Raw genomic sequence first — 26,537 nt, 5'->3', positions numbered from 1 at the left:
AATCACCACCCCACCCCTGAAAAAAAGCATTTATTTTGCTTTTAATTGTGTCTGTGTCTATCTGTAAAGGGAGGGGGTAGGTATACAGGGGAAGGCTAGAGGTGTCAGATTCCCTGAGATGGAGTTACAGGCAAATATGAGTTGTCTAGTATGGGTTCTGGGAATTGAGCTGTACGCATTCTTAACCACTCAGCTATTAAGCTCTCTAGCCCCTATTATCACTTTGAAAAGTATGGACTGCTTAATGAATTTGTATGACATCTTTAAGCAAGGGCCTCACTAATTTTCCTTTATGCCAATTTTAGTATGTGTGCTGCTAAAGTGCATACTATTATTCTTTATTATATTATTTTATATGTGTAGGGTATGTATGTACATGCTACAGTGTGTATGGAGGTCAGAGAGCAACTCATGTAGGAGAAAGGAAACTAAGAATGTTTGGCATGATGGCAAATGCCTTTATCCACAGAGCCATTTCACCAGCCCTATTTATTACTAAAAACATTGTGTTTTGCATACATGTACATGTTTGTATGAGTGTGTAACAGTACTCTCCAGTCATTGTTCTCTCCTCCTTCCTGACTAGACTCCTGGATGCTCACTGACTGGCTACACTGGCTGGCCAAGAAGCTTTTGGGGATCTGCATGTCTCCACTTATCTCAAGCTAGGGTCACAAACCATATACTACCATGCCTGGCTTTTGACATGGGTGCTGGGACTGCGTCAACAGGTTCTTATGTCTGTGCACTATGCACCGTAACTAATGTTATTTCCTTAGTGGCCCTCCCCACTTTTGAGACAGTATATAACCAAGCTAGGCTCAAAATTTGCAGTGGAAGAGTAGGTACAAAGATTGATTCCTAGCCCTTGAATAAGACATATCTGTTCACAAAGTTTTGTTTGGTGGATCTTACCACAAAGTTCTAACTTTCTTTAAGGTGTATTTTATTTTATTTTATTTATTTATTTGTTTGTTTGTTTATTTATTTATTTATTTAGGTTTTCGAGACAGCGTTTCTCTGTGTAGTTTTGGTGCCTTTCCTGGAACTCACTCCAGGAACAGGCTGGCCTTGAACTCACAGAGATCTGCCTGCCTCTGCCTCCCAAGTGCTGGGATTAAAGGTCTGTACCACCACCGCCCAGCGTCTTTCTTTCTTTTTAAAACAAAACAACACAAAACAGTTTCACTATGTAGCCCAGGCTGGCCTCAATCTCAATGTTCTCCTGCTTTGCCTTCTCAAATGTTGGGATTATAGGTGTGTGCATGTGTGTGGGGTGTATGTATGTATTGTGTGGGTTTGTGTATATTCTTTATTAAGGCCAGAAATCCCCTAAAACAGATTATAATAAAACTAGCTCAACATTTGTTTCAGAAGATGGGGAGACTGATGTGGGAAGATGCTGTGGGATAATGAGCTTGTACAGTGTAAAGATTTGTCACTCAAATTGGTTTAATAAAATGCTCATTGGCCTGTAGCCAGGCAGGAAGTGTAGGCGGGGTGAGCAGATTAGAATGCTGGGAAGACAAAGGGTGGAAAAAAGTCACCAGCCAGATGCCGAACTGAGAAACGATACCAAGCCATGTGGCTAAACACAGATAAGAATTATGGGTTAATTTAAGTGTAAGAGATAGCCGGGCAGTGGTCGAGTATACCTTTAATCCCAGCACTTGGGAGGCAGAGGCAGGTGGATCTCTGTGAGTTCGAGGCCAGCCTGGTCTACAGAGTGAGATCCAGGAAAGGCGCAAAGCTACACAGAGAAACCCTGTCTTGGAAAAACAAAAGAGATATAATTGCCAAGCAGTTATAATTAATATAACCTTCTGTGTGGTAATTTGGGAAGTGGCTGCTGGGTATTCGGGAGTTGTTGGCCAAACAGAAACTTTCACCTATAGAAGGGCAAGTTGGATGATGTGACTCATACTTGCAATCCTAACACTCGGCATACAGAGGCAAGAGAATTGCTTTAAGTTTGAGACTAGCCTGGTCTGTCTATATTATGAGTTCCAGGCCAGATAGGACTACACAGTGAGATCCTGTCCAGGAATTTCCTGTTTTTGTTTATTTGAGATAAGGTCCTGCTTTGTAGCCCTAGCTGGCCTGGAATTCACTATGCAGATCAGGCAGGCTGTGAGGATGTCTGCCTCTGCTTGGGGAAAGCCTGTATTACCACAACTGGCCTTATTGTCTCTTTGCAGAGCTAGGGATGAAATTCAGCTTCTGTGCTTGCTAGGCAAGTGCTCTACCTTAGAGCTCCATCTCCAGTCTCTTAACTTCCTGAAATGTTTGTTATGTTTTGTTTTCATTAGGGGTGCAGGTTATATTGGTAAAAATTAATACACTTAAACTTGTATTTTTGTATATGTGAATTATACCTTAATTTAATAAAATTCATGAAAAAATGAAGCTGTTCATATTATCCTCATATTATTTCTTCTAATTGTGTGTCCATGTGTATGTACATGCCACAGTGTGTGTGTGTGCGTGTGTGTGCATGTGTGTGTGCGGAGGCCAGAGGACAACGTGTGGGAGTTGGTTGTCTTTTTTCACTCTGCGGGGTCTGGGAATCAGATGCAGGTTGTTAGAGGAGCCGGGATTACTGGCAATTTGGGTTACTGATATGGATGCTGAGAACCAAGTTCAGATGCTTGGCAAGAGCAGTATACACTCTAAACCACTGAGGACCCTGCTTGGCTCTCTGAGGAATGGGAGTGCAGACATGCCCCACGTTTCTTCTTATGATTTTAAAATGTATGTGTATGTAAGTGTCTGTGTGTGGGTGTGTGCACGTGAGGGCAGGTGCTAGCAGAGGCCAGAGCTGTTGCCTCTCCCCAACAAGTGATAGGAACCAGTCCTCTGGAAGACTTAACCATTAACCATCTCTGCAGCCCTTCAATGCTTCTTTGATAAAATTCTTTTTCTTCTCAATTAGATTCAACCATTTCTCTTAAGAAAGAATCTCACATCTCCTGTTTTTGTCTCTTGTGATTAATGTACTGGAGTAAGTAAGTTCAAAATATAACTTGGCTAAATAAAATGACATACATATAATGCAGTTGTTCAGCATCCAGTAAGCACTCAGTATGTACTAGGGTCAGTAGTACCATGACTGCTCTATTTTTCTGCTAAGAGTAGTTAGGATAACCTAAAGAAACAGCAAAAGCTTACTTTGCCTGAAGGACTTGGTATAATGGAACTTCCCATGATACTTTGTGTAAACCGCATGACAACAGATCAATCTCTGGTGCCCTCAATACCTTCTGTTCCACACAGTTCTTTGATTCACCCTTTCCTGCTTTCTTACCATTTCTGCATTTCACAATTTGGGTCACAGCTGTGGTTGATGAATCTGGCCTCATTTCCCATGCGATAACTGTCAATCACCATTCCACTATCCAGATTTAAACAGTAGTGGTCACTGTGATTATGATACTGTTCAATCATCCTGTTCCTGAAGAAGAGAGAAATAATCAAAAGCCAATCACTGATTCAGTGGGAGGTAGCTATCTTATCCACACGAAAGCCCCATCTGTAACGCCCCAGTCTCTCTTGCAGGGTCAGCACCGTATTGGAATGTCATTCTTTACCTGAATTCGTGCTCGCTGACAACTTCCCCTAGGTACTCTATGATGAACTGGCCAGCTTTCAGGGGCTCTTTGGTTCTAATTCCCCAACCTTTTTCCTCAGCTCGAAAACGTTCCAGACATTGCACCCACTCATGCCTCTGTATCCTCTGGTTACAGCACTGCTCACCACAGGGGCAAGTGTTAGGGGAACACTCAGCAAAGATCATTCTAGAAAGTAATAATTATAGTCAGTTTACACACTACATTTTTACTCCATATATTTTATATCTTCAAATTATTTTAAAATTTTATTCATGAAACAATATTCCCCCCCTAGAGCTGAGGACCGAACCCAGGGCCTTCTAGCAAGCGCTCTACCACTGAGCTAAATCCCCAACCCATCATGAAACAATTTGAACAAGAGTAGCTAAATATCCGAAATGAAATAATTCAAAAGTTAACTTTCATAATTTTAGAGTTAGATCACCGACAATTTTTTACTGCTATACAGAACTCCCAACCCTCTAGTTTCTCTGGTGAGACCGGATGCCTTTAGGGTGACAGGGCCGACGACACTCTAGTCTTCCTGTTGCTGGTCTCTTCTTTTTTTTTTTTTTTTTTCAAGAAAGGGTTTCTTCTTTGTATGCTTGGCTGTTCTAAAAGTCTGTAGACTAAGCTGGCCTCAAACTCAAAGATCCCCCTGCTTCTGCCTCCCAAGTGCTGAGATCAAAGTCATGTGTTACCATGCCTGGCTAGGAACATAGATCTGAAAAACAAGACAAGACAAGACAAAACAAAACGAAAAAACAACCAGCCTGAGAAAGAACTACTGAGAGTAGGAAAGAAATAGAAAGAAGAGCCGGGGTGGTGGTGTGGTGGTGGTGGTGGTGGTGTGGTGGTGGTGGTGGTGGTGGTGGTGGTGGTGGTGTGGTGGTGGTGTGGTGGTGGTGTGGTATGGTGGTGAGGTGGTGGTGGTGTGGTGGTGGTGTGGTGGTGTGGTGGTATGGTGGTGTGGTGGTGGTGGTGGTGGTGGTGTGGTGGTGGTGTGGTGGTGGTGGTGGTGTGGTGGTGGTGGTGGTGATGGTGGTGTGGTGGTGGTGTGGTGGTGTGGTGGTTGTGGTGGTGATGGTGTGGTGATGGTGTGGTGATGGTGTGGTGGTGGTGGTGGTGTGGTGGTGGTGTGGTGGTGGTGGTGGTGGTGTGGTGGTGGTGGTGATGGTGTGGTGGTGGTGTGGTGGTGGTGTGGTGGTGGTGGTGATGGTGTGGTGATGGTGTGGTGGTGGTGTGGTGGTGTGGTGGTGGTGGTGATGGTGTGGTGGTGGTGTGGTGGTGTGGTGGTGGTGTGGTGATGGTGTGGTGGTGGTGGTGGTGTGGTGGTGGTGGTGATGGTGTGATGGTGTGGTGGTGGTGGTGGTGGTGGTGCAGTAGCACACCTTTAATCCCAGCACTTGGGAGGCAGAGGCAGGAGGATCTTTGTGACTTGAGACTAGCTTGGTCTACAGAGTGAGTTCCAGGACAGCCAGGACTACACAGAGAAATCCTGTCTCGAAAAACAAAACCAACAAAAAGATTCCTGTTATCCTACCACACAACTTTAAATGATATGAAAATGTAAGACAAAGTCACACATGTTAGATAGATAATGGAGACTTTATATGGGTTATTTGAAAAAAATCTAAGTAGGTATCTATTAGCTAATACCTTTGAATTTTTCTTACATATTTATGCGTTTATCACATTCTTGTCATTTGTCACACTGATTTCTTTGTAGTGGACAGCCTCCCACAACATTCACTTGACAACACTGTATTTTAGGGTTATTTTCTGGTTGTGGTTTAAATAGGAAGTTTGTTAGGACTGAATACAGGCCAGCACAGTGTGAAAAATAAAAGTAATACTTATGCCAACAAAAATGATATAAAATAATCAACGTATTTGATATGGCGAATGTTCAAATGTCAGTTTTCTGGTTCCACTTAAGGCAACATGGTCCCATCTTATGTTTTTGGTGTGGCTAGGATCTTGGCAGTGAGGTTCACTCCTGATTTAGCTCCCTCTTTTCTATGTCATTAGGGTAAGAAAACTGCAAAAAGCCAACACAATATAAAAAATAGATTGTAGACAAAAACAAATTAACAGAACCAAATTCTCAAAATTTAGGAACAGGAAGTAAGAGAGATAAACCAAAACTGATTATGAGAAACTACAATTCCAAGGCTGGAAAGCTGGCTCAGTGTTTATGAGCACTGGCTGCTCTTATAGAAAACCTGGCCTCTAGTTCCAGGGCACCCTCTTTTGGCCTATAGGGCACCAGGCATACATACATGCAGATAAAACAGCCACACATAAATGAAGCTTAATTTAAAAAATGTAAAACAGTCACAATTATGTCAAAATATTTCACATAACTTTAAAATTTGCTTCTACCCCCCCCCCCCCCATTCCATGACCTGGCTTCTTCAGCTGAGCAGTAGTTGTTTCAAAAAAACCAAAAAGACAGGATTTCTCTGTGTAACACTGGCTGTCCTGGATCTCACTCTGTAGATCAGGCTGACCTTGAACTCAAAATCCACCTGCCTCTTCATCCTGAGTGTTAGGATTAAAGGCTTGTGCCACCATCTCCCCTGAAAATGTACTTACTTTTAAAATTTAATATGTATACTTGGCTGGCTTTTAACTTGCTATATACAGACCATGTAATAGCCCTATATACATTATATATAAAATAATGCAGTCTCTGCCTATACCTCACAAGTACAAGGGTTACTTACAGGTGTTCAGCACCATGCACAGTTTATTTGTGATATAAAAAAATATATAGGAACTTGAGTGATCTGGTTGGAGAGGACCCCAGCTTAGACTGGCCGTCTCCTATGATCAGACTGGTGCCTGGCCCAATTGTCATCACAGAAGTGTCATGCAGCAACTGAGAGCGGCAGATGCGGAGACACAGCCCAACATTAGATGAAGTTCGGGAATCCTGTGTAGAAGAAAGGAGTGTAGGAGCCAGAGCGGTCTCCCCCAATCAACTCACCTGGGCACACAGGGGCTCACAGAGACTGAACTGACAACCAGGGAGCCTGCATGGGACTGACCACGGCCCTCTGCACATGATACAGTCGTGTAGCTTGGTCCTCCTGGGACTCCTAACAGCAGGAACAGGGGCTGTCTCCGACTCTTTTACAGACTGTTGGGACCTACTTCTCATACTGCATTGCCTTGCCCAGTCTTAATACATGGGGAGGTGCTTAGTCTTACTCCAACCTGATATATCAAGTTTTATTGATACTCATAGGAGACCTGCCCTTTCCTGGACAGAGAAGGAAGAGGAGATTGGGGATTAGAAAGGGGAAGATTGGTGGAGAGGGACTGGGAGGAGAGAATGAGGGGAAGGCTGCAGCCAGGATATAAAATAAATACATGAATTTAAAAAAATGACCATTTTTAACCATTTTTTAAAAAATTTTTTTTCTTTTTTTTTTTTTTCGAGACAGGGTTTTCCCTGTGTAGCTTTGCGCCTTTTCCTGGAGCTTACTTGGTAGATCAGGCTGGCTTCAAACTCACAGAGATCCGCCTGGCTCTGCCTCCCGAGTGCTGGGATTAAAGGTGTGTGCCACCACCACCCCGGCTTAAGCATTTTAAAAGATGTTTTATTTTATTTTGTGTGTATTTTGCCTGTCGGTATATATGTGAACAGTGTGCATTTCGGGTGCCCATGGAAGTCAGAAGAGGGCACAGACACCACTGCAACTGGAGTTGCGGGTCTTAATCTCTGAGCCATCTCTACAGTCCCGGTAGTGACTTTTTCTTTGGTTTTGTTTTTGAGATGGGGTCTTTCTGTGTAGCCCTGGCTATTCTGGAATTCACTCTGTAGATCAGACTTGCTTCTGCCTCCCCAGTGCTGGGATTAAAACTGTGCACCACTACTGCCCAGCTTTATTTAGGGCTGGTGAAGTGGCTCATCTGTTTTTTTGTTTTGTTTTGTTATTTTGAGACAGGGTTTCTCTGTGACATTTTAATAGTAAAACATTGAAAATAAATTAGATGTCCAAAAGAGATGAGGCCAAGTCTGTGGCCTATCAACTTGATGATGATAGAAAGTCCTGAAAGTGATAGTTTGTAGACTACATTGGTATATGAAAGTGTAAATTTAAAATATTTTTAAACAGCTGGGCATGGTTATTAGTTTGAGGCCAGTCTGGGCTACACTGTGAGTACCTGAATAGATTGAGCTACAAGGTAAGGTCTTGTCTCAAAAATTAAATAAAAACAAAATGGAAGTGAAAAAACTCAGCAATACACATGCATGCACAGGGCTAGAGATGGCTTAGTGGTTAACAGCAGTTGCTTGTTGCTCTTGCCACGAATGGGGTTCAATTCCCAGTCCCCACAGGAAGGCTGACAACCACCTGTAACTCAACCCCAAGGAATGCAATGTCTCCTTCTGATTTTTGTCAGTACCCTGCATGCATGTGGTCCACATAAAGTCACACAGGCATACACATATAGACAGAAAAATTAAATAAATCTTTTCTAAAAGCCCACTCTTTACTTTCAGTATCATCAATATATAAAACTGTATTTATATACACAATATAGTACACGCATGTATAGTAATATAAGCCAGGAAAGATTCCGACCTGGCATGTTAAACAGGCCAGCTAACCTAGGGACTTCAGAAGCAGTTATCTTTGATTAGGATAACTGAGGTAAAGGCTATTGGTTCTTCTGGTTTTTCGAGACAGTATCTAGCTATGTAGCCTCAGCTGGCCCAGAACTTACCTTACAGAGCAAGGTGGCTTATAATCTGTGTGGTTCCTGCTGTCTTAGCTTCTACAGTACTGAGATTAACAGATTTGTACTACCATATTCAGAACATTAAGTTCTTTATTTTCTGTAACTTTATCTACATTACTAAAACCAACAAATTCTATCTTTACTCTTTTCCTCTATTAGGCATTTCCATTTTATGCCGAATAGAGCCTGGTGGTATATGCTTATAATTTCAGCACATGGGAAGCTGGGTAGCACAGACAGAGTTCTAACACAACTGAAAACAGTTCCCACTAAACATAAGAATTTCCAGACAAACAGCCAATCGAAAGAAAGCACATGAATTGTGAACCAACGGCTGTGGAGCCCCCAGCCGGAGCAGGCCCTCTGGATAAGTGAGACAATTGAATAGTTTGAACTGTCTGGGAGGCATCCAGGCTGTGGGACCCAGACCTGTCCTTAGTGCATGAGCTGGCTGTTTGGAACCTGGGGCTTACACAGGATCACTTTGCTCAGTCTGGAAGGAGGGGACTGGACCTGCCTGTACTGAATCCACCAGGTTGAATTGAATCCCCAGGGGAGTCTTGGCCCTGGAGGAGATGGGAATGGAGGGGAGGGGCTGGGGGGGAAGGTGGGGGTGGGGGCGGGAGGGGGGAGGAGAACCCATGGCTGATGTATAAAATTAAAACACATAATAAAAAAAAAAAAAAAAAAAAAAAAAGAATCTCCAAATGAGTTAATCCTACACTTTCTACCTCTGATGATGTTTTACCATCTCACTAGAATGAGTGGTCACTGATCATGTATATGATCATACGTGCTATTAAGTTTATTAACATAGTTTTCCTTGAAAATGATACATTTCGTTTGGACTGTCCCTCATCATGGCCTACCATATGTTGAAAGCTAAGAAGGCACTTAAGACTTTGCTTGTTAACAGATTATATCATCATCTCATATGATCCTGAGAACTTCCCCCAGAGAAGGTGACATTTTATTTATTTGTTTGTTTGGAGCTGAGGACCGAACCCAGGGCCTTGCACTTGCTAGGGTAGCACTCTACCACTGAGCTAAATCCCCAAGCCCGAAGGTGACATTTTTATCAGAGAAATTAACCATGCCTTGTCTCCTAAACAATAAGAGAATTTAAACTTTGCACACAAGACTCTTTTGGATCGTGATTCACACTGTCTAGAAGAGAGCGCCGAGGAGCTGTCACCCACAGGACCAGGCTTTAGAGAAACGGCTACAGTACCTATTAAGGCAGTCATCCCCACAGCCCTTCCTGGTGTCACCATCCGGCTTCTGACAGCTGCAAGTGGTGGCCTCATAACCAGAAAGAGGTTTGACATCAACGTAGACATCTTGAGAAGACAGCAAATGAAAGTGTTGAACATACAGAATTATTTTTCAAGTCTCAAGAGAGGAGGAACATTGATGTTTTGAAGGCAGAAAACAACCACCCCCACCCCCCCAGCTTCTAAGTTACTCACTTGAACGAATTTTTTTATACAGGGGCACATCTGGCTTTTTGTATAGCTAGAAGAAAAAAAAAATTGATATAGCATTTTGCTGATGACAGTGTGGCATCAATCTCTAAATATACAGGAAGGTATCCGTGTGTTGTGTTCATGTAGAAGTATTTGTGGGAGTTAGCATGATGCTCACCTCTACACTCATAACACTTGGGAAGGAGAGGCTAGAGGATCACTGTGAGCATAAGCTACACAGTAAATACTTTTCAGCCTTTCTGAGTCGAATAGATTAAAGGAAACTCAGAGTGATTTTTTTTTCTCCACAGGGAAAAAAGGGTGATACAGAATTAGAATTAATAAGCATTAAACAATTTAGAAAAAGTTATCATAAAGGTTTTTTTTTTTTTTTTTTTTTAAAGATAGCATCTATGCAGCCTAGGATGGCCTGAGATTTTCCATGTAAAACTTTTGGCTCGGGGTTGGGGATTTAGCTCAGTGGTAGAGTGCTTGCCTAGCAGGCCCTGGGTTTGATCCTCAGCTCAAAAAAAAAAAAAAAAAAAAAAAAAAAAAAACAAAACCAACAAAAAAACAAAAAGAAACAAACCTTTTGGCTTTTCTCTTAATCCCTTCCTGAGTGCTAGGATGAAAGGCTTATGTAAATAACAAAGTCACAACAATGTACTTTCATTTTTTTTTTTTTTAGCGTGCTTCTAGATAACTATTGAAAAGAATCAATCTGAAGACCACAGCTATTCACTTGAATAACTTAAGATTATATTTGCTCCTATCAAAAAAAAGAAAAGGGGTTAGGAGTAAAGGTCAGTGGTACAATGGATGTTCAAGCCTCAGCATCAACCCCACCAGTAAAACCACAAAACCCTATAAACCCTAAACACGTATACAGTTTGTTTTTAGAGTAGCTGTATGAGAACAGAAAGCTCTGCTGGCCTCTCAGCTGTCACACTCACTGGTTGGGAAGCTTAGGAAATCAGCATTAAGATTTTCATTAGGGTGGTTAAACTAATGAGCAGAGTGTGCGATTTGTCTGCAACACTGCGGAGACACAAGGAGGAGGACCAGAGGTGGCAGCCAGCTTCAGTACAGAGCAACTTCAAGGCCAACCTGGGTAATAAATATCAAAGACTGAGGAAAAAGCTCTCATGGTTCAACTAAAGTAGGTGGCAAAAGAAACAGCAATTTGAACTAAACTCCATATTTAGTAAGGTGTCAGGTTTTATTTTATCATATTTTTTTCAGTCCATGTTGAAAGTCCCATCCTCCTTAAAGAGCAGATAAAAAACTTGGTGTCAAAACCAAAATAAAACAAAAGCAACCTCTCCAACCAAACCTAATAAAAACAGACACAAATACCCAACATATTCATACTCTGAAGAATTCAACAGAGGCCAGGCAGTGGTAGTGCACACTTTTAATCCCAGCACTCCAGAGGCAGGCAGATCCCTGAGTTGGGGGCCAACTTGGTCTACAGAGCAAATTCCAGGACAGCCATGGCTATTTAGAAACCCTGTCTTCAAACAAAGAATTCAACAGAGACCATCAGAGAAGAGGAAGCAGAGGAGACTGAACTACTTCTAGTTTTCCAAAGTTAACTTTTGTCAGAGACAGTGTTTTCCTAGGCAGCTCTAGTGGCCTCAAACTCATAGAGATCCACCTGCTTCTGCCTCCTAACTGCTGGGATTAAAGGTGCGTGTGACCACACCTGCCAAAGTTAACTTTCGACAGCATTTTAGCTAGACTCAGAAAAACATGTTATTTATTTCATTTGTATGACTACTTCTGTCTCCCAGTGTTGTTCTCAAGATATGGCCTGGAACCTTTAACTCAATTAAGGCCGGAAGTTGGTTTGTTTGTATGTTTGTTGTTTTTTTAAGTGTTGTTGGCAGTGCATCTTCATCTTTCTGAAACCTGCATAAAATAGACTTCTTACAGCACAAACTCTTTGCTACCAAAACAAAAGCTCAGAATGAGAACAGAAGGTTGCCTGGTGAAGCAGCGACTTACTGTAGTTACAAAGGAAGAGTGAAGGCAAGTAAGGCACATTAACTATGCATGCAAATTCATTTTTCCTAGTCTTTAGGTTTTACAAGGACAAGTCTTAGTATATCCTAAGATATGACAGGGAACCAGTGCAAACAAGCTTGCACTCCCTATTCCCCAACCCTCACCACTGAAAAAAGAGAACCTGGTAAAAGAGGTACCTGATTGTGTTTCCACTGCCAGAGGATGTCGTAGGGAAGCTGGAAGTCAATTCTCTTTTGTCTTAGGTACTTTCCTGGGGGAAAAAAAAAAGTCAATTTCAACATTTATTCTGATAAGCAGTCCATACAGAGACAGCAAATAATCATATGCCATATATCTATGAATACACATACACAATTTTAATTTTTGGGGGTGTCTTAACAAGATAGGGTTTTCTCTGTGTAGCTCTAGCTGTCCAGGAACTCGCTCTGCAGACCAGGGTTACCTGGAACTCAGAGATTTGTTTGCCTTTACCTCCCAAGTACTGAGATTAAAGAGGTGTGCCATGACTGCCTGCTTATGCAAAATATATTTTAAATTTATAGTCATGTCTAGAAAACAAATAAAGCAAAAAATTACAACTGAAATCTCTAAGTCACTATGACATTTAATAAACACTAAGAAGTTTTTTATTATCAGTTATAATCATAAAGCACCTGGCACTTGTTCTACTTCATTATTATACAAGCTTAATGCTACAAAAAAGGGGAAACGGGTGCAGAGAAGGCTCAGTGGCCAAGAGCTCTTGTTGCTCTTGGAGAGGACAGAGTTCACGATCATTTGTCACTCAACTTTCAGGAGGAAGCTGATGCCCTCTTCTGACTTCTGCAGACACCAGGTATACATGTGATGCACAATATATCCACACAGGTAAAAAAATCATACACGTAACATCAACAACAAAATCTAAAACTATTAAAGTGGGAGAGGCGGAAATCCAGACTGGCTCATGGACAAAGATACTTGCTATCAAGTCTGACTACTTGAATCTGATTTCTGGACTCACATGCTAGAAAGAGAGAATGGACTCCCTACAATTGTTCTTTGTCTTCCATGCAGCACTGTGGAACACGTATTGCCGCACATAAAACTAAACAACACAATAGAAGGATAAGTGAGAAGGGACATCCTTGAGTTTACATAACTAAAGAATACATGTCATCCAGTGTGACGGTCCAGAATCCATGGTGGATGGAGAACCAGCTCCTCAAAGATTGCCTCTGACTGTTTAATATTTTTTGTTTGTTTGTTTTTGGGTTTTTAGAGACAAGGTCTCTCTTCATAGCCTTGGCTGTTCTGGAATTCTGAGATCCACCTGACTCAGCCTCCTCAGGACTAAAGGGCCATCTTGGCTACTCTGACTTTTACATGTACACTGGGGCACGTGCATGCCAGACTCAGGAACACAGTTCACATATATAGACACAAACACAGACATACAGTTAAGGTAGGAAAAGATAACATGCAGGGGACTGGGTAAATGGCTCAATGGTTAAGACTGTGCTCCCTAGAGGGCCTGAGTTTGGTTCTGAGTAACCATATCCGGTGCTAACAAATGCCTGTAACTCCAGCTTCACAAGATCTGACAGCTTTTTCTGGCTGCTGAAAATGCAATATACTCACACACAGACACAAATACATAATTAAAAAGAAAAAGTCTTACTGGGCGGCAGTGGCATACACCTTTAATTCCAGCATTAGGGAGGCAGAGGCAGGAAGATCTCTGTTAGTTAAATGCCAGCCTAGTCTATAAAGTGAGTTCCAGGACAGTCAGGAGTGTTGTACAGAGAAACTCTGTCACCAAAAAACAAAACAAAACAAAAGTCTTTTTAAAAAAAAAGTACACCCATTTTGATCCCAGCGCTTAGAAGGCAGAGGCAGGAAGATCTGTTCAAGTTTGAGGCCAGCCTGGTCTATACAATGAGTTTCAGGACAGCCAGGGCTAGCTACACAAAGAGGCAAAACAAAACAAAACAAAACAAAAAACGTACATGTGAATTTAAGATCCATTAAACTTTCTTCTACATATTGAACCACTACTTTTTTATATATATTAACATAATTTCTTTACAAATTCTTTGGGAATTTCACATCATTGTACTCCAATTCCACTCATTTCCCAGTCTGCTATCCGCCCTGTAGTCTCCCCAACAAATAAATAAGTAAATAAATAAAACACAAAACCCCACTTGGCTCCTCCATCTTCCACCTCTCTCTACATATTCATTTGTTGTAGTGGCCAGTAAAGGTGCGGTGTCATGAAGTTTACCCTTTTTCTCAATGTAACTTGTAAATGTTCACTGGAATGAGTAGTTGGTCTGGCTCAAGGCCTCTGGCTTCTGGTACACCATCAATCCTAGACCCTCATGGAAACTTCTCCAGGATATCCTCCTGCTGCCCGGAGTCATGGAGATCCTGTGGCTATGGTTCTGCAGCACTGGTCACTTCATGCACTGGGGTACATGTTGGAGTGGGCCAGCTCAAAGCCCTGGATATGAGCCTGGGTGGGAGCTGAGTTGGTCAGTCCTGGACTCCATTGTTACAATCTCCCTCGGGAGGGGGTCAGGGCCAGCTCACCTATGGCCCCTGATGATAACATGGGCCGTAGACATCAGCACAGAACTGAGCTGCAGTAGAACCATAGATGCAGACATGTTCCTCAACTGTAGTTTGGGCAGCACAGGCCACTCAGATTAGTATGGCCTGGACATCATATGGCCCCAGGTGGTAGCACAGGCCTCCCATATATACCAGCTATTCCTCACAGCCTTCACATCTTCAGTTCTGCTTCTCTCCACAGCACACAGACTGCTCTGCTTCTCCTCTACCATTTCTCCACCTAATACCTATTCACTGTAATGGCAACTGCCCGCTTGTTTCTCTTTTTTCTTTTTGGGTGGCTGTCCTGGAGCTTATCAGGCTGGCCTTGAATTCAGAGATCTACCTGGCTCTGCCTCTCAATGGTTGGGATTAAAGGAATGCGCTGCCACCACCCTCAAGCCAGAACTACCACATTCAAAGTACCTCTTTACCTTAACAAGGCTTTTCAACTTCCTTACTCTGTATGATCTTTTGTCCTTTCAACCTCTTTGACCAAGACCTAATTTTTCTGTTTGATGACATATACATTTTCCTGTTTTGTATTAGACTATTTGTGCTTTCATTGTCCCTAGACCAGCACTTCTGACTCAGAATATTGTTCTGCTGACTCTAGAGGACGTGACAGGTCAAAACTACTTCAATGACATTATGGAGTTGTTATACACCTTGTTTATTATGCCAATACTGACACTAATTATGTAAAAACAATATGAGTTAAAACTGATTACAATATAGCCCATAATGATCTCTAGCACCTCCTGCCTAGCCTTTTCTTCCTCCTCCTCCTTCTCCTCCTTTTCCCTCCTCCTCCTCCTCCTCTTCTTCAAGATTTATTTTGTGTGCAGCGGTTGTTTGCCTGCATGAGGACGTTGGATCCCCTGGAATTGGAGTTACAGACAGTTGTAAGCTGCCATATGGATGCTGGGAATTGAACCTGGGTCCTCTGGAAGAGCAGCCAATGCTCTGCCATATTTCCAGCCCCCTGCCTTTACTTCTTAAGTGCTGGTAAACTGTATCCAGCCAAGCCCAGCTACCAAGTTTTTTCACTGTTTTGCTTCTTTCTTTCATTCAAGATAAATGACAGTCTCTTTTTAGCTCAAGCTGGAATGCAGCTACTATGTAGTTGAAAATGACTTTGAGCTGCCGATCTCCCTGCATGCACCACACAACTGGATTTTAGTAGCCCAATAGCTAATACCTAACATTTTTTTCCACTTTTTAAATTTATTTTTCTATCATCAGCTTGATACAATACAAATTCTTATTCTAATTGTGAAATGGTTCATTGAGGCTTGCCTAGTAATTGGGTAAAACCAAAACTTATTATAAGCCACAGTCATCCTAGGGTCCCCCTGCTGTATAGTCTTCCTGGTTCTGTGGGCTGCAATCTGATTGTTCTTTGCTTTATATCTAGTATACACTTATGAGTGAGTACATACCATGTTTGTCCTTCTGGGTTTGGGTTACCTCACTCAGGATGATTTTTTCTAGTTCCATCCATTTGCCTGCAAATTTCATGCTGTCATTGTTTTTCTCTGCTCCATTGTATATATGTACCACATTTTCTTAATCCATTCTTCATTTGTTGGGCATCTAGGTTGTTTCCAGGTTCTGGCTAATACAAATAATGCTTCTATGAACATAGTTGAGCATGTATCTTTGTGGTATGGTTGAGCATTCCTTGGGTAAATGCCCAAGAGTGGTATGGCTGGTCTTGAGGTAGTTCAATTCCCCATTTTCTGAGAAACCACCATACTGATTTCCACAGTGGTTGTACAAGTTTGCATTCCCACCAACAGTGGAGGAGTGTTCCCTTTGCTCCGCATCCTCTCCAGCATTGACTGTCATTAGTGTTTTTGATCATGGCCATTCTGACAGGTGTAAGGTGGTATCTCAGAGTCGTTTTGATTTGCACTTCTCTGATGATTAAGGCTGTTGAGCATTTCTTTAAATGTCTTTCAGCCATTTGTGATTCTTCTTTTGAGAATTCTCTGTTTAGCTCTGTAGCCCATTTTTCAATTGGATTGTTCAGTATTTTGATGTCTAGTTTCTTGAGTTCTTTATATAGGATCTTTGGAGATCAGTCCTCTGTCAGATGTGGGGTTGGTGAAGGTCTTTTCCCACTCTGTAGGCTGTCTTTTTGTCTTACTGAACGGATCTTTTGCCCTACAAAAGCTTCTCAGTTTCAAGAGGTTCCATTTATTAATTGTTGTGCTCAGTGTTTGTGCTGTTGGTGTTATATTTAGGAAGTGATCTCTGGTGCCAATGCATTCAAGACTACTTCCTACTTTCTTTTCTATCAAGTTCAGTGTAACTATTTATGTTGAGGTCTTTGATCCACTTGGACTTGAGTTTTGTGCATAATGACAGATATGGATCTATTTGTAATCTTTTACATATTGATATCCAGTTATGCCAGCACCGTTTGTTGAAGATAATTTCTTTTTCCATTGTATAGTTTTGGCTTCTTTGTCAAAAATCAGGTGTTCATATGTGCATGGATTAATGTCAGGGTCTTCAATTCCATTCCATTGGTCCATATGTCGGTTTTTATGTCAGTACCAAGCTGTTTTTATTACTATAACTCTATAGTAGAGCTTGATGTCAGGGATAGTGATGCCTCCAGAGGTTGCTTTATTATACAGGATTCTTTTAGCTATTCTGGGTCTTTTGTTTTTCCATATGAAGTTGAGTATTTTTCTTTCCAAGTCTGTGAAGAATTGTGAAGAATTGGGATTTTGATGGGGATTGCATTAAATCTGTAGATTGCTTTTGTAAGATTGCCATTTTTACTATGTTAATCCTAACTATCCATGAGCATGGGAGATCCTTCCATTTTCTGGTATCATCTTCAATTTCTTTCTTTAGAGATTTAAAGTTCTTATCAAAAAGGTCCTTCACTTGTTTAGTCAGTGTTATCCCAGGTATTTTATATTATTTGCAGCTATTGTAAAGGGTGATGTTTCTCTGATTTCTTTCTCAGCCCTTTTATCATTTTTTTTTTTTTTTTTTTTTGAGTTGATCTTGTATCCTGCTACTTTATTGTAGGAGTTTATCAGCTGTAGGAGTTCCCTGGTAGAATTTTTGGGGTCACTTATGTATACTATCATATCATCTGCAAATAGTGAAAGTTTGACTTCTTCCTTTCCAATTTGTATCCCTTTATACTTAACATTTTTTTAATTAAAAAAGAATTACTTTATTTGCTTGTGTGTATATTGCTGTTTTTGAGATAGGATCTCTTAATGTAGCCTGGCTATTCTGGAACTTGATATGGAGACAAAGCTATCCTCAAACTCACAGAGATCTCCCTGTCTCTGCCTCTCGAGTATTGGTATTAAAGGCATGTGCTACCATGCCTGATTCATATGTTTGCTTTTGTGAGTCTGAGTATATGCCACGTGTGTGCAGATGCCTGAAGAGTCCGAAGAGGTGTCAAATCTCCTGGAGCTGGAATTACAGGTGGTTGTGAGCCCTTGGCACAGGTGCAGGGAACTCAGTTCATACACCCAGGAAGCATTCTTAAACTCTGAGCCATCTCTCTAGCCACCAATTACTTATATTTCATTTTTTACTTTTACTAAGCTCTCCCTCCCTCCCTACTTAGTGTGTGCATGCGTTTGTGAATGCACCACATAGTGCATGTGTGGAGGTCAGAGGACTACTTCAGAGTCAGTTCTCTGCGTTAACCATGTAGGTAGGTCCTGGAGATTACAAGGAAGTCATCCATCAGGTTTGGGAGCAGGTGCTTTTAGTAGTTGAGCTTACTGCAAACTCACCCTCCCCCCCGCGCCCCAAAACACACACACACACACACACACACACACACACACACACACACACACACACACACAAAGAGTTTCCCTGTGTAGCCCTGAAACTTGCTCCTAGACCACGCCAGCCTCTAACTTGATTCGCCTGTCTCTGGCTCCTACTGACGTTTAGTACTGAGAGTAACCTGGTCCTAAGAAGAGGGAACAAATCTTTTTTTGACACAGGGTCTCACTATATAGTCTTAGAACTCACCTTAGAACCCAAGACCAGGCTAGCCTTGAACTCACAGAAATTTGCCACCTCTACTTTCTGAGTGATGAGATTAAAGCCATGAACCACCATGCATAGCTTTACTTTTTTGAGGCAGAGAGAACGAATCTTTTATGAGAAGGGTTGATTTTATTATTTGCCAGTAATACATGTTTTTTTCTAGAAAATGTAAAAAGAGATAGAAAGCTTCTGAAGTTCTTTAAAAAATGCTTTATGGGTTGGGGATTTAGCTCAGTGGTACAGCATTTGCCTAGCAAGCACAAGGCCCTGGGTTCCATCCTCAGCTCAAAAAAAAAAAAAAAAAAAAAAAAAAAAAAGCTTTACCTGAGCTTGGCAGTGGTGGTGCACACTTTTAATCCCAGCACTCAGGAGGCAGAGCCAGGAGTATTTTGGAATTCGAGGCCAGCCTGGTCTACAGAATGAGTTCCAGGACAGTTGGGTAAACACAGAGAAACCCTGTCTCAAAGTCAATTTCTAGCCAAGCATGATAACACCTGACTTTAATCCCAGAATTTGGGAAGACGAAGCAAGTGAGTCTCTATGAGGTCAAGGCCAATCTATTGCAATACAGTGAGACCTCATCTCAACAACAACATCATCAGTTTCTTTAGCTATGAGCTTCAATACATAAAGTTATATATGCATATTTCCAACATTAACAGTAGCATAAACATTTCTGTTTTAAAAAGAAAGAACTCAAAAACAAACAAACAAACAAACAAACCAAAAACCCAACCAACAAACAAACTCAGGAATAGCAAGGAACAATCGCACCAAAGCAAAATAAAAATCTAGAAGAGCAAACACCAAATCCTACAGTTCCATGTCCATCATTTGGGGCTCAAAATAAATTAAAATACAAAAGGCTTGAGAGGCACCAACCCTAATCTCTACTACAAGCAGCACACTTAGATTCTTTTCTGGGCTGGCTTCATTCCACATGCACACCTCTCCCTGGTGGATATCCCATGATTCTAGAGACTCCAATTTCTTGGAGTCTCATTTCAATTTATGCTTCACCTTCACAGCTAGAAGCACTGGCCGCCAAGGGCCTTCTTGTAACAGTGCTTCATCACCTGGCTGAAGCTGTTCTCTGAAATCACACAGAAACTCCATGACCCTTTCAGTCTATATCTTTCTTACCTTCAAAACCAATAACAACGGACAACACTGCTTAAGTCTTCTACCCTCTTGGCCCTCTTGGGCCAACTTCTATCGGCTTTTATGTGCCATCCTTAGGCATTTGCTTTTGCTATTGTCAACAATTATTATTATTTCGTGTCTGGGTCTTTTGTGTACACTTCTACCTTTACACCATGTGCATGGTTAGTGCGTGTGGAGGCCAGAAGAAGAAATCAGATCTCCCTAGTACTGGAGTTACAGATGATTGTAAGTTACCATGTGGTTGCTGGGAAATGCAACTGGGGTCCTCTGGAAGAGCAGCCAGTGCCCTTAACCACTAAGGCATCCTTCCAGTCCTTTTAAAATCATTTTCAAAATGTGTGTGTCATGTGTGGTGTGGTGGTGGGGATGAAGGGAGTTAATCCCACAGCATGCACATGGAGGTCAAAGGACAACTCAGTCTAGTTGGCTCTCTCTTTATGTTTATATTAGTTCCAGAGATCAAACTCTGGTCTTCAGGTTTGTACGACATTAAGCTTTTTCCCAGATGAGCCATGGCACCAGCCCTGGACAGTTCCCTGCTGCTAGGGAACAAGGACTCCATCAGCAGCTGTCTCTGCTGTTTTAGGCAGTCTTCCTTCAAAGGAGCTTGGATTTCACAAGGCGCAGTCTCTGGCTAGATGGATCCCGCCCTCAGGACCTGTCCTACTGCCCCGGTGCAGCACAGCTTTTCTGCAGGGGCCAACCTCCGGCCCAAGTGCAGCCGCTTTCTCAACACCAGTCTCAACTCTCTCCTGGCCTGAGAGTTCCTCTACCAAGCAAATGGGTTGATTATTTAAAATGCACCTTTCTCAGACTCTCGGATCAGACAATTAAACAGATGGCTTGGCCATGAATGGTCTTTATCCCAGTTTATTTTTTAACCCCTCGTTCCACTCTGGAACTTTATGGGCCTGGTCTCCACTGTCCACATTTCTCTTGTTTTTAAAGCTCCTGCATGAATAAATATGCTCAGCTTCCAGCACTTTTTTTTTTTAAGCCCCCAAACAGTTCTTTTGTTGTTGTTGTTTGTTTGTTTGTTTGTTTTTTGGAGACAGAGTTTCTCTGTACAACAGCTCTGGCAGTCTTGCAGCTCACTCGATAGACCAGACTGGCCTTGAACTCACAGAGATCTGCCTGCCTCTGCCTCCAAGTGCACCATTGTGTGGCTGAGAAAACAGTTCTAATGTCTAAAATCCACATGGTCAGGTTCATCACAGCAACTGCCCCACTTTTAAGTACTAGTTTTTTTAAAAAGTGTGTTTCATAAGTGATTGCTTGGCTATTTCTGGCTCCTTAAACTATTCATAGGTTCCCTCCTGCTTTCCTTATCCCTCTAGAGCATCAGTTCTCAACTTGTGGGTCTCAACTCCTTTGGAGGTTGTACATTAGGTATCCAGCATATCAAATGTTTATGCTACAATTCATAACAGTAGCAAAATTGCAGGTATGAAGTAGCAATGAAACAATTTATGGTTGGGCATCAACACAACATGAGGAACTATATTAAAGGGTCACAGCAGTAGGAAGGTTGAGAACCATTGTTCTAGAGTATACTACAACAGTAGTATCTATCTATTCAGCCCTACTTTGTCTACAGTGCTTTTTATTGCAATCTATCTGTAGTACTTTCAAATGAACCATATCCTCATTTACTGTAATGAAGATTTGACCTACAGGTTCTTCATTAGGCAACCATATATCCATTTACGTATTGTGTGTGGGTGCATGTGTAGGTTTATGTGTGTCACTTGTATAAGGTATTAGTGGAAGCCAAAGAGCATCAGATCTCCTAGAACTAGAGTTATAGAAGTTTGTGTAACACCTGATATTGGTGCTTGGAACCAAACCTGGGTCTTCTGACAGAACAACTGCTCTTCACTGCAGAGCCACCCATATCCCCCAAAGGTAGCTTGTGACCATTGTTTTTTCTTTGTTTGTTTTGAGAGAGGGTCTCATTATGTAAGCACAGCTGGCCTGGAACTCAATAGGTATCTGCCTGCCTCTGCATCCCAAGAACTGAGATTCAAGGCACGTGCCACAATCATTGCTAACTGAATAGACTTTACATACCTCGGTTCCTGGACGTCTGGTGCTTGTGCTTTCTGTGTATCCTGCTCTGCCTGCACTTCAACTGAGCCATCACTACTTTGCTTTTCATCTCTATCTGAGAGGAATTGTATTTCATTCTGACTACTGGAGATTTTGCCATCTGAGAAAAAGTTGAACACATGTTGCATAGTTCAAGACCAAGAATGCAATCCTTAAGCTTGAATGATATAAACATCATCCAATTTCATCTCCTAATATTTAAGGGTTGTGGTAGAAGGTCTTCCACATAGGAGGTTTTGTACTCCTAACACTCACAGTTGCCATCACTGCAAACATCAGACAGAGAGCAAGGTGAGCATTTCTAGGGAAGCCTTGCGTCAGCTCTGGAGCCTGGAGCCTACGAAAATGTGAGGTGGGAACTAGGAGCAGAGTTCTGGTTTTGAGGTCAGTTTGAGTAGATGTAAATGATTCCTTATCTGTAAGGAAAAGTATTTTTTCGAGACAGGGTTTCTCTGTAGCTTTGGAGTCTGGCAGAAACTGACTTTTTTTTTTTTTTTTAAGATTTATTTATTTATTATGTATACAGAAGAGGGCGCCAGATCTCATTACAGATGGTTGTGAGCCACCATGTGGTTGCTGGGAACTGAACTCAGGACCTCTGAGCTATCTCTCTAGCCCCCAGAAACTGACTTTTAATGTGCTACAATTTTGAAAATTTTGCAGACTGCTAAAGTTGGACTGAATGTACTTTACATTGTAATATAGTAATGAGCCTATGGGCAAAAGAAGTAATTTAGAAGTGATGGGTGTGTAGCTGTCAAGGTGACAAATGGTAGAGTTAGGACATTAGTGTTCATTTTCAACTTGACAGGATGGAGACTCATCTGAGAGATGGGACCTTAGGCATGCCAGTTGGGGACTATCTTGATTACGTTAATTTAATGTGGAAAGACCAATCTTTTTTTTTTTTTTTTTTTTTTGGCCAGAGCTGAGGACCGAACCCAATGCCTTGTGCTTGCTAGGCAAGCACTCTACCACTGAGCTAAATCCCCAGCACCTGGAAAGACCAATATTAATTGTGGGTGGGACTGGCACTGATGGACTGCATCCATGGTAGACAGTGAGCAAAATAAGCCCTCGCTCCCTCATACTGCTTTTCCTAGGGTATCTATCACAGCCAGCGATAGAAAAACCAACGAAGACAGTCTGCCACTCCTTTCCTTGAAGCCAGACACAGAAATTAATTTCTAAAAAGGGAGATAAAGACTGGTAGTGGTATGCAGCCTATAAACCCAGAATTTGGGAGATAAAGTCAGGAGGGTCAGGAGTTCAAGGTCAAATCCATCAAGCTGAAGCTTGTCTATATTATCTAAAACTTGATCTTTAAAAAAGCCCCAAACATAAGCAACAATAGAAAGCAAGATCTATATAAAGAATGTCCTTGAGGGGCTGGAGAGATGACTCAGAGGTTAAGAGCACCGACTGCCCTTCCTGAGGTCCTGAGTTCAATTCCCAGCAACCACATGGTGGCTCACAACCATCAGAATGAGATCTGGCGCCCTCTTCTGTGTACATAATAAATAAATCTTAAAAAAAAAAAAAAAGAATGTCCTTGATCAATTTCAACTTAAAATGATGTCCCAGGAGACCTACTCAAGATTCTCATTTGGAATACAAGGAATAATGACCATTACTTAGCTAACCCCATGATAAAGACAAGAAAACCAGGATTGATGGATATATCAATAGTAGAGTGTATTTCTTCCCTCCCTCCTACCTTTCATACAGGGCCTTATTTATCCCAGGCTAGTCTCTAACTCACTGTGTAGCTGAGGATGTCCCTGTGTTTCTGATTTAGTTTACATCTCTGGTTCCTGTGGTACTTACTAGGATCCAATGCAGGCTTTATTCTTGTTAGGCATACACTCTATCAACTGAGCTACAGCCCCACTTCTTTGGTGAGAATGCTTGGGAATTTCTTCTAAATAAATGGTAAAGAATTTGAACCCACTAGAACAAAGAACACAGGCACTTCTCCTAAATTCAACACATACAATTTATTCTTCTTATTAATGAATTATGTGGACTCTGTACTCACCAACATGAATTGGTGCTGGGAATAATCCATATTCATGCTCTCCTGGAGTATACTCCAGCTTCTCTTTTTTTAATTGGATTAATCGGCTCTTTGGGCTGTGATGAGAAAAAGAATAAGAAACAAAGGCAATTAAATTTCTCCCCAAGGTCAAATGAAAATATATTCTATCTGGCAAGATGGCTCATGTTGCAAAGGCAATCTGAGTTGGATACCTGGGAAATCTAGTGCTGTGGGATGTCTTTCTGTACGTTGTGAATATGTGTTGCTCTGATTGGTTGATAAATAAAGCTGTTTGGCCAATGGTGAGGCAGAATAAGGTTAGGTAGTACATTCCAACTGGAGAAAGAGGAAGAGGAGAGGGGAGGCGGGCAGAAGAGATGCCAGCCACCGCCAGAAGAAGCAAGATGGGCAAGTACCGATAAGCCATGGCCATGTGGCAACTATGGATTAATAGAAATAGGTTAAGTTATAGGAGCTAGCTATCGACAAGCCTGAGCCATAGGCCATACAGGTTGTAAGTAATATAAGCCTCTGCGTGTTTACTAGTCCAAGCGGCTGTGGACTGGGTGGGACACAGGAAAATTTCCAATTACATTCTAGTGTTGAAGGCAAATCAACTTTTGAAACTGTCCTTTGTCCTCAACATGCATGTGTGCCAGCATATTTCCAAGAAATAAAAAGAAAAAAAACAATGGAATCCCAAAAATGTACTTACAAAAGCCCTGGGCTGGAGAGATGGCTCAGCAATTAACAGCACTGCCTGCTCTCTAGAGAGGACCTGAATTTGGTTCCGAGCACCTATGTCTGCAACTGGCAAGATCTGATAACCTCCTCTGTCCTCTGCAGATACTCTTGTAAATGTACATAAGCCCTTTAATAAATATTCTCTAACAGTTTTACAAAAAGAACTTACATTTCAGATCTAATTTTACTTTATTCATTTAACAACAGCCCTGGCTGTCCAGGTAAGGTGGTTTGTAGCCTTGATGACCTAAATTCAATCTCTGGAGCTTATGGTGGGAGGAGAAAGTTCACACCTAAAAGTTACTCTCTTTCTTCCACAAATGCACATGGTCACTTGTACTCATGCAGACATATCACACGAAAACATAACAGAACAAAAATAATTATTAATTTTATGTGTGTTTTGTTTGTATGAATATGGGTGTTATACAAATGCCTGGTGCTTGCAGAGGCCAAAGGATTCTCTGAAATTGGGAGTTATAAATGGCTAATAGCCACTGTGTGGGTGCTGAGAACTGAACTCAGGTCCTCTGCAAGATCATCAAGTGCTCTTAACCACTAAGCCATCTCTTCAGCCACTCAAGATAATTTTAAAATGAATTTATGATTTATTATCAGTATATGTTGAGTTTATATACTGTTTGCTCCAAAGTGGGCCTCCAAAGTAGCAGTGCTTATAACAATACTGTTAACAGAAGCCCAAACTTCACCATCCCTCAGGATTCTCATAGGCAATTCTCTGTTTACCAGGAAGAGCACTCCCTCCCTTATCTTCACAGACCACCAGTGGTCAACTACATCAGGTCAGGGCTTCTAGCACTCAGCTAATCCGCACAGCCTTCACCCTGCTGATTATCATAGAAAATCTGAGTACTAGTTGCTGTTTTCTGCCCCAGAAATAGCTTTAGCATTTTGATCCCCAATAAACTGTCTTTATACTCACAGAGTGGTCCAGTTTGGTGGTTTCACTGTGCCCTCTCTGACATATACCTATTTTATATGTATACATACCTGGGGCCATATAAATTTTTCTTGTGTAAAATAGGGTCATGAGTATAAAGAACACACCTGTGCTGGACACTCTACAAACACACAATATCCCAAGCTCTGGGTCTCTTAAAAATCTAATCTTCTTAAAGTATACTTTTCTGCTATGTTCAGAGCCTCATGACCATTTTTATTTTATTTTTTAAGATAGGGTCTCACTGTGTATGTAGCTCTAGCTACCATGGAACTTGATATGTAGGCTAGCCTCAAATTAATAGAGATCCACCTGCATGCCTCTCAAGGGATAGGATTAAAGAAAACTTTAAAAATACCTACTGAATCACCTGGCTGACTAAATGACTATTTCAGTTTACTTACTTACTTACTTACTTATTTATTTATTTATGTGTGTGTGTGTGTGTGTGTGTGTGTGTGTGTGTGTGTGTTTGTTTTTTGGTTTTTTTCGAGACAGGGTTTCTCTGTAGCTTTTGGTGGCTGTCCTGGACTGGCTCTGTAGACCAGGCTGGCCTCAAACTCACAGAGATCCACCTGCCTCTGCCTCCTGAGTGCTGGGATTATAGGCGTGCACCACCACTGCCCAGCTTGTTTTGTTTTTAAATAAAAAACTGAATTCAGGACAGATGTGACTGCTCATGGCTTTAATCTCATCACTTTGACATAAGGCTAGTTTTGAACTTTATATCATGAGTACTGCCTTGGTGTTTAGAAATCTGCACCCCTCCCCACCCAAAGACAGGGTCACATGCAGCCCAGGCTGGTCTAAAATTCTCCTTCTTCAGCCTCTTGCAGGGCTGGGCTATAGACAAGCCCAACCATATCCAGGTTATGAGGCACTGGAAACCAGACCTGGGATTTTGAGCATAAACAATCTACCAAATGAGCTACATAGTCATCCCAAAGCCTTTTAATTACAATATACACCTGTGATCTCAGAGGTTGGGGGTGGGGGGCTAGTATGGTTTACACAGCCAGTTT

The 26,537-nt window shown here is 41.7% G+C and overlaps 1 protein-coding gene across 3 annotated transcripts in view; it reads right to left on the bottom strand.

Moving 5' to 3' along the window:
- The window catches only part of Ash1l (ASH1 like histone lysine methyltransferase), a 138,029-nt gene that overhangs the window by 35,510 nt on the left and 75,982 nt on the right, over positions 1-26,537 (bottom strand). For all 3 annotated transcript variants that reach the window (XM_036190752.1, XM_036190750.1, XM_036190753.1), the window contains exons 7-12: positions 23,811-23,905; positions 12,034-12,107; positions 9,833-9,878; positions 9,595-9,703; positions 3,588-3,794; positions 3,305-3,451 (exon numbers count right to left, since the gene is read on the bottom strand). In XM_036190752.1, the coding sequence (XP_036046645.1) occupies positions 3,305-3,451; positions 3,588-3,794; positions 9,595-9,703; positions 9,833-9,878; positions 12,034-12,107; positions 23,811-23,905 (678 nt within the window). The remainder of the gene's footprint in view (positions 1-3,304; positions 3,452-3,587; positions 3,795-9,594; positions 9,704-9,832; positions 9,879-12,033; positions 12,108-23,810; positions 23,906-26,537) is intronic.

Source organism: Onychomys torridus, chromosome 6 (assembly GCF_903995425.1).
Source record: "Onychomys torridus chromosome 6, mOncTor1.1, whole genome shotgun sequence".
In the NCBI taxonomy this organism is placed as follows: domain Eukaryota; kingdom Metazoa; phylum Chordata; class Mammalia; order Rodentia; family Cricetidae; genus Onychomys; species Onychomys torridus.
This window is presented reverse-complemented; position numbering and strand designations above follow the sequence as displayed.